Source organism: Perca flavescens, chromosome 5 (genome assembly GCF_004354835.1).
Source record: "Perca flavescens isolate YP-PL-M2 chromosome 5, PFLA_1.0, whole genome shotgun sequence".
NCBI classification, from domain to species: domain Eukaryota; kingdom Metazoa; phylum Chordata; class Actinopteri; order Perciformes; family Percidae; genus Perca; species Perca flavescens.
The window spans coordinates 25,530,867-25,548,268 of record NC_041335.1 but is presented as its reverse complement, the minus strand read 5'-3'; the positions used below and the strand labels follow the sequence as shown (position 1 = coordinate 25,548,268).

Below are 17,402 nucleotides of genomic sequence, written 5' to 3'. Positions count from 1 at the left end.
TTCTAACATTTCCTAATTAGCACTAAACACAACGTACAGCTGAGGCTGATGAGAATGTAATTATTTTGCAAGTATTTGGTCACAGACATTTTAACTTCATGATACATAAAAGGTTAAGTAAATGCAACACAATGTGCTTGGCATAATAAAACGAACCTAATAATAAAACAAGTGCAAGTGAAAAAACAATCGGTGCAGAGTATACAAATGCAGAGATATACAAGACACACACGCGCGGCAAGAGGTTAGCCATAGACTGTTTTAAAGAGAAATGTTTTTAAGGGTTCATTAAAGTTATTATAATTCATGCTGAGGAGAGCACGAAGATGTGTACCCAATTTCATGGTAAGCCATCCAATAGTTGCAGGCTCGTTCATCTGGAAACCATAAGTGTCCTAATTGTATGGCAAACCATCCGATAGTTGTTGAGAAATTTCAGTCTGGACCGAAGCCTCCCATGGCTAAAAACCACTAACTATGCTCTTGTTTATGTTTTTATTACTTAAAAATGTTTAACAATGTTGTCCTTGGTGATTAACGTAATGTTTGCTTGGTGCTAGGTGCTGAGGTAACAGAAGGGGAGAGTGTCATCATTGATGAGACCAAGCTGGATGCCACTAACCTAATGTCTAAGCTGCCGACTCCTCAGCGGAGCTCCCATGAGGTCTGGTTCCAGGTCACATCTCTGCCTCAGCATGGTGTCATAGTGGTAGGTGAGAGAAACCTCACCAAGGAGAAACCTAACTTCTCCCAGTTCATCGTTAACAAATACGGTATCGTCTACAAGCACGACAACTCAGAGACAACTCTTGATTCTTTTGCATTCAGTGCATGGCTAAATTCTAAGGGCAAAACTGCGCAACGCCCTCAAGATGATACTGACGTTGTTGAGGAGCGTTTTAACATTACAATCACACCTGTAAATGATCAGCCACCTTTGCTAAAAACCAAAGCTCCAAGTCTGAGGGTGGTACAAGGGGACACAGTAGCACTCCGGCCTGATAATCTCAAAGTTGAAGATTTAGACAACCCTCCTGATGATATTAAGTTCTCTGTGATTAGCAAGCCCAACAATGGTTACCTAGCTCTTGAAGGAAGTTTGAATGAGTCAATAGTGGCCTTCACCCAAGCCCAAATCAATAACGGAAGCGTCTATTTCATCCATGATGGAAGCTCTGTCTCTGGGGTGTTCTACTTCAGTGTCACAGATGGCCATCATAAACCAATTTATAAACTATTTAACCTAGAAGTGACAGAAATCACCATTTCTCTGGTCAACTACACTGGGTTGACACTGGAGCAAGGCAAGACTTCAGTATTCCTGACCCAAGACAACCTTGCTGCTGAGACCAATGGGAAAAACCTCACCATTCACTACCAGATTACAAGGCCTCCAAACTTTGGCAAACTTTTGAAGGATAATGAAGATGTTGCGCAGTTTGAACAGGAGGATCTACAGGCTGGATGGTTGTCCTACCACATGCTCTCCCTTTCCTCTGCAGAAGACAGCTTTGAGTTCACTGTCTTCACTTCAGAGGCAAATTTAACTGGCCAAGTGTTTAACATAACGGCCAGACCTTTGATTAAGGTTGGAAAAGGTTTGAGGATTCCCAATGGCATTGCTGTCAAACTCAACACTAGCTTTCTTAATGCCTCTGAACTAGCTAATATCAGTGATAGTGACCCTATATTTGAAATTATCTCCCATCCTAAGTATGGGAAGGTGGTTTGGACAAAACCTAAAATGTCCAGGACAGCTGTTCCAGCCGAGTCCTTCACCTTTCAGGAGGTGATGCAGGAGAAGGTAGCCTTGGTGCTGAATGCCAACATGACTGGAGTTCAAGAGCTGAATGACTCACTGGTGTTTGTACTGAAAGCTGATAACATCCAACCTGCTAAAGGGGAGTTCCACTTTACAGTTGTGCCATATGATTCAGCACTTTTTCCAACCACAAAGAGTCCTGTCCCAACCACATCATCTGTTCCTCAGACACCAATCCAGACTTCCAGAAATGAGGCCGCTCCACCAGTCCTGTCTACAGCTTTCCTCTCCACCCAGCAACCAAGCAAAAACCAGCAAAAGTTCAAGGCACGCAACCGCTGGGGAAACTCCAGCAGAACTAGCATTTTCAGTACAACTCTTGGCAAACCAACGCGTGGAACAGAGGATTTTCCCTTTAGGAACACACCAGTACGTGTAGAGTCCTACCCTCAAAAAACCTCCAGTCCGCTCCTGGTCATCTTACCACTACTGGCCCTGCTGCTACTTATAATCATCTTTGTAGTTGTGGTTGTCTTTCTAAGACACAACAGGCATAGGAAGCAGAACACTGCTGCACAAAAGGAGCCACCTTCCACTGGTCTTCCAAGCAGTCAGTCCTACCAAGGTCAACCTCAAAGAAGCACAACAGTTCCCACAGTGACTGTCACTCCATTAAACCCAAGCTGCCCAGGTAGCCCTGTTCAAGATCGGTTATTTACACCAAATCAGGGCTTAGCTTACAACACCATTGATTCAAACATGCTCATAAGTTCTTGGAGTAATGGTTCCCCTTCATCATCTTCCCAAATTATTAGAACCACCACTCCCACTCTGCAGACAAATCAGTACTGGGTATGATCTTCCACACACCAACTTGTAGATATGTTTTAGAGAATAATGTTACAGGTTTTGATAACATATGTGGTTGTGTACTTAAATGAGGCAGCAATAAATTAGATTAAAGGCAGAATGGGTAGGATTGTTGGTTTGTAAACACAACATTCAAACTACAACATTCAAACTTGGTCCCTCCTCTCCGGCTCAACGACACCAGAAGCGTGACTGCTCTTCATCCCCATCCAGCAGGATGAAAGCCAATCTGAGATTCACTCTCATTTTGGAACAAGCTTTGTCTGCGTGGGGTATTTCCAGGTTTCAGACCCTGTGCACTGTGGCTGGTGGCTACACACCCAGTGCCCAAAGGCTGACCTCTAGAAATGCCCCGCATACAGCAAAATGAAAAGAAAAGAGAAAATACAGGCAGAAGGCTGGTTCTCTGCAGATACAGACACCACCACACACTTCTAGCTAGAGCTAAAAGGTCACCAAAATGCGAAAGCCACACCTCTAATGGGATGATGACGTTGCTCTGTGCCTGCTGGATGAATAATTAGGCAATTGTTTGCTTGCAACTTTTAGAATAACAACTTTCTAAAGGCCATAATACTGTTTGTCAAGGCTGTACTAGCTTGTTTTAAGGTCTTCTGCCCTCTATTGGCCAAACAATTATTTTTGTCACTTGGATGGATTAAGCAGAAAACTACAATGGCCAAACTGCTTTGCGGTACCTTAATGAGCATCAGAACAGCTTTGGGTTTTCTTTGAGTCGCACAATCCATTGAAACGTTGATTTACAACCACTGCTGTATATTGAGTTGGTGGGACAGACTTTGTTCACTTGAGCGTTTATAAAGTGGTCATCGTCGTGGTAAATTATAACCTATGTTTGGTGCCTAATGTACGTTAAATCACTTACATTGTTATCTGGTCCTCATGCACGTTGAAGTCTCTTCCATTATGGGTCATGATCATCAGAGTGGAAAATGATGCTAATAACAGCTTGAAACTGTGAATTACTAAGACTGACACTGGCACAAAGATGTATAGTCTAAGCATTTCAATTGATTGTGCAGATTTTATATTGTTATGTATTATATATTATAGTATATTAACTTTTTGTAACTCAGGTATTTTGTTAACAGTCATTTACTTCATGTTACCTTTAATGAAGGTTGCATGTATTCATAATTCAATAAGTGAGGTCTTTGTTGAACATTACAGGATTGATTGTTATAAAATGGCAGTTGTCAAAAATACTTCCCAGCATGGCTGTATATTAAAATGGCTGGGTTTGTACCATTATGTATAGCCCTGATCAAGTCACACTGATTAAAAGTTTAGCACTGTTTTCATATGTTTTTATTTTATTTTACTATGCACAGTATTTATATATTTTCAAGAAGCATGTACAGTATGAAAAATCAAGGCACTGATCTTTAAGATTACAAGGAGTTCATCTTGAAAAAATACTGACATGTCTTTCATTGATAAATTACAAGAAACAGACAATTTCTTTGACTGAAATGAGTGCTGGTATTAATATAAAAATAGGCTGATAAGCCCGTTTCTTGAAATTATCTGCTGTCAGCCCTGGTGATTTAACTCTGTAATTGATGTATTAACTGAAAGAAATAAATGTTACTGCTCTGTGTTTTGGCAAGCTATGGGAGATGAGAAATCGCTGTCACAGAAAACCACTGTAATAGGTTATGAAATGATTTTGTACTGAAGAGAAGTGTCTGTCCACTGTATTCCAGTCTCATCTGAATGATGTAAAGTACTATGTAAGAGAAGTGTCATATTTATTTATACCATATTTTTAATAAACCACTTTAAAATGTTCGCAAGGAATCACTTTCTTGTGTGTGTGTGTGTGTTCGTGTTGTGTGTGTGTGTGTGTGTGTGTGTGTGTTCGTGTGTGTTCGTGTGTGTGTTCGTGTTCTTTTGGCCCATTCCTCCTCTAACAGGATTCATTAGGGTCCAAATTGTCCCCTTATTTCTTCCACTTAGATGAGTTTTTGGCAGTTTGCTCTATCAGTATAATTTAAACTGTACTTTCAGCCCGTTGCCCTCCTCTTAATAGTACTTTACTCAATGTAACAAAAGATACAGTGCACCAGAGGACCAATTAGAAAAGGTTTATTACCATCATCGCTTCTCACAGTTTCCTGCAATTACTTTTAATTGTGGTTTTCTCACATCCGAAAACAATAAAATCAGCTGGACTTTGTCACATGATCTGATGTGTGTTTTCCAAATGGCCACTAAGAATCTGAGTGAATACCCCGAAGTTAAACACATAATGTGATTTGACTTGTTCTGCAGCTGAGGCTGCTGTGAGTCAGTCCACATGACTGATGGTATCATGCGAAGAAAGCAATTGCTTGTTCTCCTGATCCCACACACACTCAATGCTGGGGACATTAAGGGTGTCTGTCACATGTGCACAGGTGTTAATTAAAGATTACTGTGAGCTCACAGTGAATGCAAATAGTTTCACCAAAAGTGCACCAAGCTCAGGATTCGTACACAATGAGTGCTGGTGTGCTAAATGGTGATGTTGACAGTACATGAGCTAATAGGAGCGGTGAGCAATAACATCACATGTGAGTTGCAAACTTGGCACAATGATGTCAAGCGACACAGTTCACCAAGAGGAACTTCACCCGGATACTGTTTTTGACCACAATATTGTCATTTATTGAGAGGAAATTTTAGTGCAACTCTGGACAGACATAATCAAATTGTTCAGGAGTGTGCAGTCTGACATTCTAAGCGCTGGAAAAGATGAACTGAAACAGCTAAATAAAACATGTACTCCCCCTCCCCTCCCCCCCACTGATACAATGGTTGAACTTCTTCACCACCACAAACACTATAAAATGAGTCCCAATTTGTTAATTAATTCAGAATTAACTTTACTGGCCAAGTATGTTGACTCCAGTTGCCTGCCAGCGCCAAAAACTAATTTAGAGAAAGTTAAGTTAACAAAGTTAAACAAATGTTAGTAGTTAGTAAGTAATAGGTGTTTCACTTATTGGGGAACGGTCTGTGAGAGCCATGTGGAGGCAATCCCAGCCCGCAGTTTTATTTTTTTCAGGATTTCGAGTACAGCCCCTTTTAATGTGATGGTAAAAAGTGCACATTCACCAATAACTCAAGCACAATTTTGAGGTGCTTGTATTTTACTTCCTATTCTTGCTACTTTACACTTCTACACCACTACATTTAGTTTATACATTTAGTTACTAGCTACTTTGCAGATTCAGGTTATCAGTTATTATTATATCAGTTATTATCAGTTAAGATAAGAAGTTGATCCTGGGGGGCGGGATTCACAAGCTACCTGGCAGTCAAAAAATGAGCCCCAGCTGCCACACTAAAGTAACATACATATCAATGCATCAATAACTTTAATTCAACAATATAATATACATTATTGTGAAACAGGCCATCTGCATAATGAGTACTTTTACTTTTGGTACTTTAAGAATATTTTGATTCTGACACTACTTTTTATTAAAATAAAATATAGCAGGACTTTTACAGTGTGGTATTACTACTAAGATCTAATTATTTCTTCCACCAATAACACTCAGTTACTACAGTTAAGGCAGTGCTGATGTGGTGTCTTGCTAGCCTAGTTTCAGACCCCCAAGTCACTGCCCACATTTCCATTTTTTTTCAGGGATTCAAACAGCTCTGGTGTTTTGTTCAATGACATCTGTTTGCCAGGTTAGAGAAACCAAGTTCTGTTGCTATGAAATGACAATTCAGTATGATTACCAGGCTGGAGTTTTGCCAGAATCATAATTTCTCAGAACATTTTTGATAAAAAAAACAAACAAAAAAACCTGTGATGATGATATAGCACACAGTGTGTTCAAACTACAGTATGGGAAGTAGGTGTTAAGACACAAGGGAGAGGGATTATCTCCAAGTAAAGCAGGATTCAGAAGATCACCCACTCCCTCCCTCACACGTAAACACATTAACAAAAATACAAAGATAGATCTGTCTTTGTGCTTTCCTGTACTTCCCCGATCCAACCTCAGTTCCAACCTCAATCCTAAACTGTCAAACCAACAGTGTTATTTTGTGGAAAAAAAAAAACTCCACTTAATCATTCTTTCTTTCATCATCACAAGGGAAATCGTGCACACGTGTCCACACAACTGTTATACATGGTGAGATTGCCTGTTTGTGTTTAGGAATGCTGATGATCTGTAAAACTGAGATTATCCAGAGACTGGATCATTTCTTGCCTGAAAATATTTGCAGAGATACATGGTTTTGTTTTGCACGTCATGTCAGATTTTTGTCTTTTGTCTAATGGAAAAGAACAGGCTTTAACACAGAGGAGAAAGTGAAATAGATCATCAGATACATCAGATTAATATTACATAGTGACTTTAGGGTTCTACATTGAAAGCTGGTGTTGACACGAATCATGTGATATTATTTTACATTTTGGTCGTATTGATCAAAATGTCACAATTCGAATACTACAAACAGCCTGAGTTACAAAAGAGAAGGGTTTATGTAATCCAGTAGATTGTCATATAATCAGGATATTAGGATTTCATAAAAGTTTACAAGGACTTTTTACTGATTTGGACAGTTTGGAGTGGAGCTGAAGTTACAATGTATAGCAATAAGAGGCTTTGCATTCACCCACGCTAGCGGCTCTGTGACGATCACTTAGGAATGGTGGTGCTTTGAGTTATATGCTAACCTCAGCATGCTAACATGCTCACATTGTCAACGCTAACATCCTCATGTTCATAATATGAGTTTACCATGGCTAGCATTTGCTAATTAGCACTAAACAAGGTACAGCTGAGGCTTATGGGAATATCATTAGTTTTGCAAACCAGGTTTGGCACAGAATTGGCACTCAGCTCGTACAATCATGACTGTTGTGTACTTCCATAAACTAAAGTCAAATTATGGTCTCAAAAGGCGGAAACTGGTGTAGATAACATGCTGACATCATGGTATTTAGTTACGAAACGCGGACGTCTGGCAGGAAGCAGTCACATGTTAGAGCAGTCAGGGCTTAAATTAGTATTACGCTAGATGTCTGCAATGTTACACACTGTGTTAGCCCTGGGCTTTTAACACACTTACAATACAACTAATGCAATTTTCCAATGTGTGTGTGAGAGAAGCCAAGAGTCAGAGAGAGATAATAATTAGTCAAGATGAGTTCTTGCCCTCAGATATTAGATCTCAGAGAGCTCATTGTAATTTAAGTGTTGGTAATTGTGGGGCAGAGGGCTGAAGAACAATAGCACCCTGCAAGACAAGACTAAGGGAGACAAAGCAGTCTTGGCTCATTTGGTTTAATAATGTTCCACAGAGACAAACCCAGATGTTTAATTGAATCACTTCAACCGCCAGTTACATTTTTACAAAGACTCCTTTTTCTCGCTCTCGTCTTATAAACTATTGCAAGAATAGCAATGTCTGTGCATTTGAAGTACCACTAACATATTGTCCACAAAGTGTCATTTAGTCTGTTCGTAAAAAGCTAATCAAGCCACGTAAAATACTGCAAAGGGTTTCAGAATGTAGCATGCTGTTGTTGAAAGCCAAAGTGGTTGTGCAAATGATGAAGAAAAACAGAAAGCCACTATGCAATCTAACTTATTTTCCTTTCCTCCCAGAGCTCTTTACCCAAGTGGCATTACTATCAGGCCCTGCTTTATCTGCTCCTAAACTGGGTCTTGAGCGTAGCTGAGGAAAGGATTAGCTGCTTGATTCATAGATAAGCTTTTCTCTGATTTTTGGCAGCTGCTCTGCACATGGCTGATCTGAAATGGCACCAAAGAGAAACCGATCATGCACATATTAAAAGTAATATATGCCCGGGGAAACTGAAATTTATTCATCTCATTTAAGTTTTGTAGGTGTAAACAAGTAGTAATGGTGATTACTTAGTTTGAGGGATTTCTTCTGCCTCCCTCATCTGTAACTTTTGGGAAAGTTTTTGATAAATGGTATGACGGCAATTTATAGCATAGGCTACACTGTGTGTCTGTACTTTCATTTTCTTCATGTTTTTTTTTTTTTTTTTTAGGACTGCATTCTTTGTTAACTTGAATACAAACTTTTTTTTGGGTCATTCATGAAGTTGTTTTGTTGCAGTGTATTTTACAACACAGTCCACATTGTGTTGATCTGCTGCAAACTGAAGGCAACATTTTAATCATTTGGACTTATTGGTTGCGGCATCTTACCTGATTTTGAAGCCTGTAACTTTTCCTTATAAAGGCACATCTGTGTAACCTAATATCTAACAGCATCTCTTCACTCATTCACACAGAGTAGGCTACCAACACACATAACACAAACACATGTGTTGTCAACTCCCACGTGTCCCGCTGTCCATTGATTTATTAACTCCCTGTCAAAATCGGTCAATAGATTCATCCAGAGTGGGATAAAAAAAAAATACAGACGTCATGCATCAAATGGTCGGCCTGATGTCGTGCTCTCCCTGAAGCCCTGCACAGAGCTTGTGAGCTTGTGAACAATGAACCTGTACAGGAGGAGGTGTGTGTTGTAACTGGAAGAGAGGTCAGACCACCCGCAGCGTCCATGTCAGCTGGTATATTTGATGACTGTGGTCGACTGCGGTCTGTGGACAAAGAGGGCGGTTAGCTGGTCAGCACTGTGTGTGTGTGTGTGTGTGTGTGTGTGTGTGTGTGTGTGTGTGAAGAGAAAGAGTGAGAGTGTGCTTGATTTTATATGAGAGAGTCCGCGTGTGGGTATGTGTTATAAACATGAGGACAAGTAAGTCACACGCAGAAAGAAATGAGGGTAATCCTTTGAAACTAGTGACATTTCGCTCGTCTCACTTTTTTAAGAGGCTAGTTTTAAGGTTACAATGTGCAAACACGGACATCCTGTCCCTGTATTCACGATGTCATGAAAAAAACACTTTGAAGAGATCCTGTCATTTTGAAAATGAAGCTAGCAAGAAACAAAACCAGTACTCACAGTGGATGGTTCTGGTTAGTCATTGCCCTCCCAATTGGGAACAAAGGAACATTACTATTAACGTTTGTAAGTTTTGCATGACCTACCCAGTGCAAATGACTCAAGTTCTTCTGCTTTTAGAATACAATTAAATATCTCACAAACAGAATTCAATTTTAGCGCTTACAGATTGAAAAGCTGTTTCCAGCAGTGACCCTCACAATTTATCTGATGGCCTTGACAAGTAACCTGCTCTTTACTGCAATAATTCTAACACAGAGTTTATTTTGAAAACAGGAATATACTAAACATGGTGATTGACAGACATTCAAGTGGTTCTATTCCTGGGTGCTAAAATAACTCATTCAACAACATTGGTTTCTGGGACAGTTCCTGCAACAATACCATTTCTGCTGCCGAATGGCATTTCTTCACTCCAGATTTCTAAATGTCAGAAAAGGATAGTCGTTGCTGGGCTGACAGCTGCAAAGAAAATGGTTGGAGTGCGCTGGAAGCCCCCCACACACTTTGGGCATTAAGCAGTGGTTTCTGACCTTTCCTGACATAGTTTATGTTGAACTTTCAATAGCCCGCAACAATGGAGCTAGACAGGTGAATGTGGATATGTGGCTTATAGCAGCTGAGACATTAAAAGGCCGGCTGTGACTGCAGCGTCCTGGGGAGGGTGGGGTGTTATTGTTTCATGTGTATGTATTTAGATATGTATATATGTGAGTGTGTGTGTGTGTATGTGTATATATACACTCCTTATTTCCTTATAATTTATTTATTTTATTCTTTTTTCTCTATTTTTACTATTCTTTGGGGTGGGGGGGGGGTGTTACATGTATGTTTTCTGTTGAACTCTGTTACCTGTAACATGCTGCTGGTTTGTAAGTGTGTTATGTTGTTTAATAAAAACATTTGATAAAAAAAAAAAAAAGACAATAACTTTATGAGTGGGGGAAGTGCCCTCTTCCCTAGTTGTTCTCGCTTGTTTATTGTAATTAGAGCTATAAATGAAACTCTCTGATGGGGAAGGGGGAGGGGAGAATGCACATTGGTCCACAAAGACAAAAAAATGTGTGTGTGTGTGTGTGTGTGTGTGTGTGTGTCTATCTTGGAGAGCAGCCAGAGAGGTGGGGGTGGGAGGGCAGTCAGCGTTTTTCAGACTACATGAATGAGGCCCCACCGGAACGAGCTTCCTGTGTGAGGGCTATAAAAACAAAACCGGGGCTAAAGAATGCCTAGTGCGCCCACATTCCTGAACATTCTGCCAGGTACAGGACACATAGCATGTCCTCCTCTCTTTCCTTATAAATAGAAATATACAACAATTCCCATGATGCATTGCCATTGATTGAAAACAAGAAAACATGTACGCCACTAAAGGTAAACGCTGCATCTAAATGCTGCATCTAAGACCCGCCAATGGTCCATAGAGACTGTCATGTTCATTACATCTCACAATACAAACATGTTCCACACAACAAACACAAAATATATTATTTTTCTTTTCTTAGAGCTATGTGGCTGAAATTATCTAGTTTTCCCTCAATTGCACCTTGATCAAACAGGTTCATCCCCATGCATACCTCCAATACATTTCAGCCCATTAGATCGTTCAATATCTTTGTGTAAAGGTCTCATTTGGCCCAGAGGGTGGTGGTGTAAAATGGAAAAGGTCCATCCTGTGGGGAGCAGAAACATACTCACAAAATGCCACAGCAATCTGGCCATTTGATTAGATTTATTTTATGCAAGAGGACATTTTGGACTGATGGTGGCAATAGAGGAAAGGTCCGGGAGGTCATCAAAAACATTTCAATCAGGAGAGACTTTGTTGCAAATATGCAAAGGTTTATTGTACATATGCACAATATGAAATGTACAGAGTCTTTGGAGATTAGACTCCATTGTTATTTAAATAAATTATAAGGGGTAGAGAAGCCATGAGTAGGCATATCCCCCGATGGAGTCTAGACACTGGTGGTGGTGAAGGAGCCCGAAGACCGGATGGAAGGATCCTACAAGGGCGGTCCGCTAGAGGAGGACCCAAGATAAGGTGCCGTGGATGGAGATGACCGGAGGTGAAAGGGGAGGAGGAGGGTTGCACGCTTTGCCTGAAATGACAACTGACAGCACCAGAGAGAAGAACAGATTTAAAGCAAGGATGCCATGCTGTGATTGGCTCGTGGAATTCATGGCCAATTCTGTTTGGTTTAACTGAAAAGTGAACACCCCGAAACAGCTGATCAGTTAGGAAGAGAGAGAGAGGTGGATGAAGTTTAGAAGTCTTCCTGAAAGAAGTTACGCTGAGCTTCATTAGAATCTACCCTCTGAGGACAAATATCAGAACATGTATTGGAAATCTTTTTTTCTCTATTATTGAAAGAAAATTCAATATTAGCCACTCCTTTAAAGTGCCCATATTATGAAAAAAACACTTTTTATGGGATTTGGGGTGTTATTTTGTGTCTCGGGTGCTTCCACACGCATAACCCATCCATGCTGTTTTGAGTGGTACAGATTTCTGAATGTCTTCTGCCTTCAGTCTCCGGGTGAGCTGTTCAAAATCTGCCGGACCTTCTACGTCAGTAGCCGAGATGAGGTGGCTAACCGTAGCATGCTAGCGTTAGCGTGATACCTCGTTCTCAATGGCAAAACACTGCTACAACACACACAAGTTCACCATAATCTACAAAAGAACTACTTACATGTCCCTGTTCTGCAGGTATTCCACGCAAAGTTGGAAGTGCGCCCTCGTTTAGAAGAAGTCTCCCAGCTAATCCTGCCTTGTAACTGACCGATGTTGGAGAAACAGCATTTATTTTACTGTCTATGGAAACAGCTAGCTAGCTGATATATGATCCTTATGGTGCGTTCTTTTTGTCTTGTAATCGCGACTAGTAGCTTGAGTGTGACGTCACATCCGTGTCGAAAAACGAATAACCGCGGGTAGGCTACTGCTCTGCTTTCTGCTCAAGACTCGGCCCTTGTTGTCATATAGCAACCGAGCGTCTCTAGCCAATTTCAGCTGCATAAGCTACAAAATAACTAATTAGGCGGTATTTAACTCATAATAAGACTGTAGCGACATACCTATAGGTAGCAGTATACAGTGCTATGTGTACGACTTCTTCATTTGGTTACAACAACAACAAAAGTGCTTAAAATTGTAGACACACCACAATGTTTACTACATGTGATGCACGACGTAGCCATCTTTGAAAGTGAACTCGGGGTCCTCTGAGTTCAGACGAGTCGTATATACGACCTCGGGGGCGTTCTTTTTGCAACTTCCTGTTCGTAACTCCGGAAAACGACTTGTAGATCGACTTCGGTGGACAAAAAGAACGCACCATTACCTAGCTACTGCTCATGTGCGAGTGCCAACAAAGATGATACAGAAGTAAGATGTCTTACTCTGTAGCTAAAGCAGAGACCTGAACACATAGGGTAAAAAGAGGAGCTGCAGCAATGTGCAGTACAACAAAAATATGGTGTTTTTTGAAAATTAAACCATTTAAACCTATTCTGGTACAACCTTAAAATACAATTATGAACCTGAAAATAAGCATAATATGGTTGCTTTAACAAGAAAATTATTTAGCAATGGAGAAAATAATTGAGACAAGCTGGAGTATTCTTCTATGAAAACTGTTTTTAGCAGGCAATAATAAAAAGAGATTAGTAGACATTTGTAGTCTTATTCTTCACTTTCCAGTAACACTGACAATGGGTGTGGCTGTGGCAGGAAGTTGATTTCATCATGCCAGTACCATACAAACCCAAAGGCAACATCTTTTCTGTTTGTTTCTTCTGCTATTTCAAACCATACAGCCATACAGTCTCGTGCTGTATTGATTCTAAATTAGATTAAACCCAGTACACAATTTTAGACACAGCAAATGTGATTTAAGCCTAAAATATTTTTTTATAAGCAGGGTGTAGCATGTCAGAGCCTTTTTCAGTACTAAGGGCCTCGCCCCAGAGAGTAGGCATGGTGCTGCTGCGCTGAGGTCAGTGGATGATCTCATGACATGTTTGTCTAATCACGCTTCCTGCTAAACTAAAAAGTGCTTGTAATGCCACTGTGTAAGAGCAAAATAATAAATATAATATCATATCAAAACACAGAAAAGAGAAAAAAGATTCAGCTCTTTTCTAAGTACACACTTAGTTCTGTTTGTTCTTTATTTAACAGGAATATACTTTAAAATAATGTTGAGAAACATTATCTACTGTGAGCTTGACTCGGTTAAAAGCTTTTTTAGCAGGTTTTTCTTTTTCACACAGTAAAATAAAAATAAAATAATGATAAGTCAAACAAATCATGTATAAGAACATTAAAAGTAAAAAACTAACAAAGTATTTTGGACTAAACCCGCTGACTGATATACACAGTTAACCTCTGGCCGAGCAACATAACCCTTCGGGAGTGACAAAGTAATTAAATAGACTTAATTACATTTCAGCCTGAAATACAAACTGGCACGTGACACTGCTCTAAAAACAATCAGGTACTCTCAGTTTCTATTAAACACACGACAGAGTTTAAACATTTTAGGCATGTTAAGTGCTAAGCTAAACATAAAGGAAGAAAGAACATTGACGTCATTTTTGTTTGAAAACCAGCTACCATGAAATCAACAGTCTGCAGATAACCACAACGACCAAACTTTCCAGTTACACTGTCACATGAACAGGTCTGATATGACAGAAAGGAATGAAGATGTAATTTTCCATACCTGTGGAGACAGTATTTAAATCAAAAAGTCAATTATTTTTGATTTAAATACTTTTATTTTTATTTTAGTTTTTGTAGTATAGCATCCAACATGTTGAAGTGGAGATTATCAGTTCCAAACATTATAGTAATGTTAAAAGGTTAAGAAAATGTGAAACTATAATGACAAATTCACAGGGGACCAACTTAAAACAAATCTCAGGAGGCGTCTGGAGGACACGACGCACGCACGCACGCACGCACGCACGCACGCACGCACGCACTCACACACGCACACACTGTTTTTAATGTTTTAATGGAGGGATTGTACCAATGGGACTGTAACGTCTGGTGTTGGAGAGCGGTTCTGTGTTTCTTCCCCAGAGAGAGAATCTGTTCAGCCCAGAGTCAGCTGTGTCAGGACCAGATCTCCCCTCTGCCTTAGTCTGCCCAGACGCTGATCAAAGGCCAGTATAGACCCGGCTGTAATAGAAAACAGATCCAGACAGAATCCCCCTCCAGCAGCAATATGCTGAGTACAGGCAAACGCCTCACATTCCAAAAGCATGAACTCTGAAAAAAAACAAAAAAAAAACGAGACAGAACAGAAACTGCACCTGAAGTTTGCTTCCGCCTTACAACTGCAGACAAAGTAGCACACAACCAACCTGCATGTTATTGTTTAATGCCAGCCAGCATTATAAAATAATTTGAAAGAACTGAAATTCCGGAAATGGAATCATGATGCTTGGACGATTTGATCTACCATGCGAGAAAAATGAACTGCATGCCTCTCAAGAGCAATAACTTAACCTGAAGCAACACACTATGAAGTGCGGCTTGAGTCTCAGTTTTTAAATGTGCAGCTGCTTTTTCAAGACACTCACTTGAAGTGATGAATATGTTAATAAACATGTCTTCATCTGCACATTATGACGTGGATTCTGACTTCTGGTTTAAGTCCATTTGTCTTTATTAACCAAAGTCCTGCAATATATTGACCACTTCTATCAATTTCATGATTTAAATTACGGTCTTATTTGATGCTAATGCTAATTTTGCTCTGTATATGCCGAATGCTTATAAAGGCAACTGTTTGATAAGAAGTTCACCAGGTCAACTTAATAATGGAGATGATAAGTCGGTGTTGTTGTAAATCCATTATTGCAGTATGGAGATTCAGGAACAATAGTTTATCCAGCCGCCCAACATGTCTGAGCAGCGTCTCTGTTGGTTGGAAACCTCACCATGACAACAAGAAAAGAAGTCACTGCACACAGCTCTAACGCCCTGTCATTTCTACATTTATGTACAGATTAAACCAACAAGACACTATGTGTTCATTTGTGAGGTTTTGAGTTGTTAGTAGGCATATTTTTTTAATTTTGGAGTTATGCTAGGTTAGCTTCCTCCTGCGTTCAGTCTTTATGCTAGGCTAAGCTAAGCTAATCGGCTACTGGCTCTAGCTTCACAATTATGGTGCGTTCTTTTTGTCCACCGAAGTCGCGATTACAAGACAAAAAGAACGCACCATTAGCATACAGACATGACAGTGGTAGCAACCTTTTCATCTTAATCTGGCAAAGAAAGCAAATAAGTGCATTTCCGAAAAATATTCAACTATCTGGGGTGCACCATACAGCAGCTGTTTCAACACAATATGCAAAAAAAAAATAATGTTCTGTTTTTTCAGTCACTCCTTGACTTGAAATATGGTACTGCAATCCAAAACAAACCATTTTATTTTAACAGAAATCCTGTGTTTGGTTTGGCACTTCCTCTTCCAATATTGTAGTAATATTACAATAAGAAATATGAGGAAATAAAGCTTTGTGGTTTGCCTCAGGGCATTTCCTGGCATTATTATGTGGCATTTGGAAGGCTTTAATCAGCTGAACCAATAAGAGGAAGTCAGGCTCAGACTTGATAGGTGTGAAATTATGTCATGGGAAAAGCTCTGAAGGGGGAGGTGATGAGCTGAGGGTGTATTAGTTAGCAGATGTGAAATGAGCACATGTGGCATGGTAGGATCAAAGCAGAGATGAGTGATTTGAAGGATACCTATGTTGTGTTTGACAAGCAGATTTACATTTACAGACAGAAATGAGCCTGTACTCCCAGTTTTAGAGGTTTATTTCTTGGCTTCTTGGTTTCACTTAGGAATCAGACTTGAGTGTTGCACAGGGAGGGTGCAACAGGAATTGGGTGTAATCTACTCAAGGATCTCGAGACACTGATTCAGGCCTTATGAAAGCAATGTGGTTAAATGCGGCGTCAGTGCCCGGGTCATTAGAGGGGAGAACTACTGTTCTGCTTCTCAGTGCCAACTATTGAAACTGATGAAAAACAAACCCAGACCTAGATTACGTGTAAACAAGTCTTATGAAAACAGAAAAATGTTTAAGAAGTAAGAAACTAATCCAAAAGTGCTATTCAGCTATGATAGAGGTGAACATATGCTGTCAAATTATTACTTTTTTTCCTTGTGTGAGAGCAGTAAATGAGCAGCTGGGAGGGATTTCAGCCAGATGCAGTCATTTTTGGGTCGTCGCCACACTAACGACAAAGGTACAGACGTTTCTGGGTTACATTCAGTGAATTCCAGAGAGCCGCTGTTCAAAAGGAAGAGAGCCAAATCTCAAGGGAGCGGTGATGACCATTTTGTTTTTGGACATGACAATGTTTCTCATTAGAGCTGAAATGCTACGACTGCCTCCATAACAAACTCTCCCAGAACAAATCCTCCAGAAAGTCACAATCTCTATGTTTTCACCCTTCAGCGATTACACTTGTGTCATGCTATGTTATCATGCAACCTTGCAGCATCTTGTGTGGCCATTGTTTCACACATTTAACGTTTGAGTCGGAAGTCTGAATCGAAAGCTGTTCCTGCACGCTTGACTGTGGTGAGTAAGAAGCCCTTGTTTTAGAATAACCGCACTGCACTGATTATGACCTCACTCAAAAGATTTGCACTCTTAATTAACTAAAAAAATGACAAGCAGAACCAAAACTACCACTTTGCTATGGCTAGGGCTGGGTATTGTTAAAAAATATTCAGTATCAGTACCGATTCCAATACTGTGA

At 40.1% G+C, this 17,402-nt stretch overlaps 1 protein-coding gene across 1 annotated transcript in view; it reads left to right on the top strand.

Annotated features, from left to right (window-relative positions):
* The window catches only part of cspg4ba (chondroitin sulfate proteoglycan 4ba), a 31,103-nt gene extending 26,659 nt beyond the window's left edge, over nt 1-4,444 (top strand). Inside the window, exon 10 of the mRNA XM_028577987.1 lies at nt 561-4,444. Within this exon, the coding sequence (XP_028433788.1) occupies nt 561-2,620 (2,060 nt within the window). The 3' untranslated portion in view covers nt 2,621-4,444. The remainder of the gene's footprint in view (nt 1-560) is intronic.
* The last annotated feature ends 12,958 nt before the right edge of the window (nt 4,445-17,402 follow it).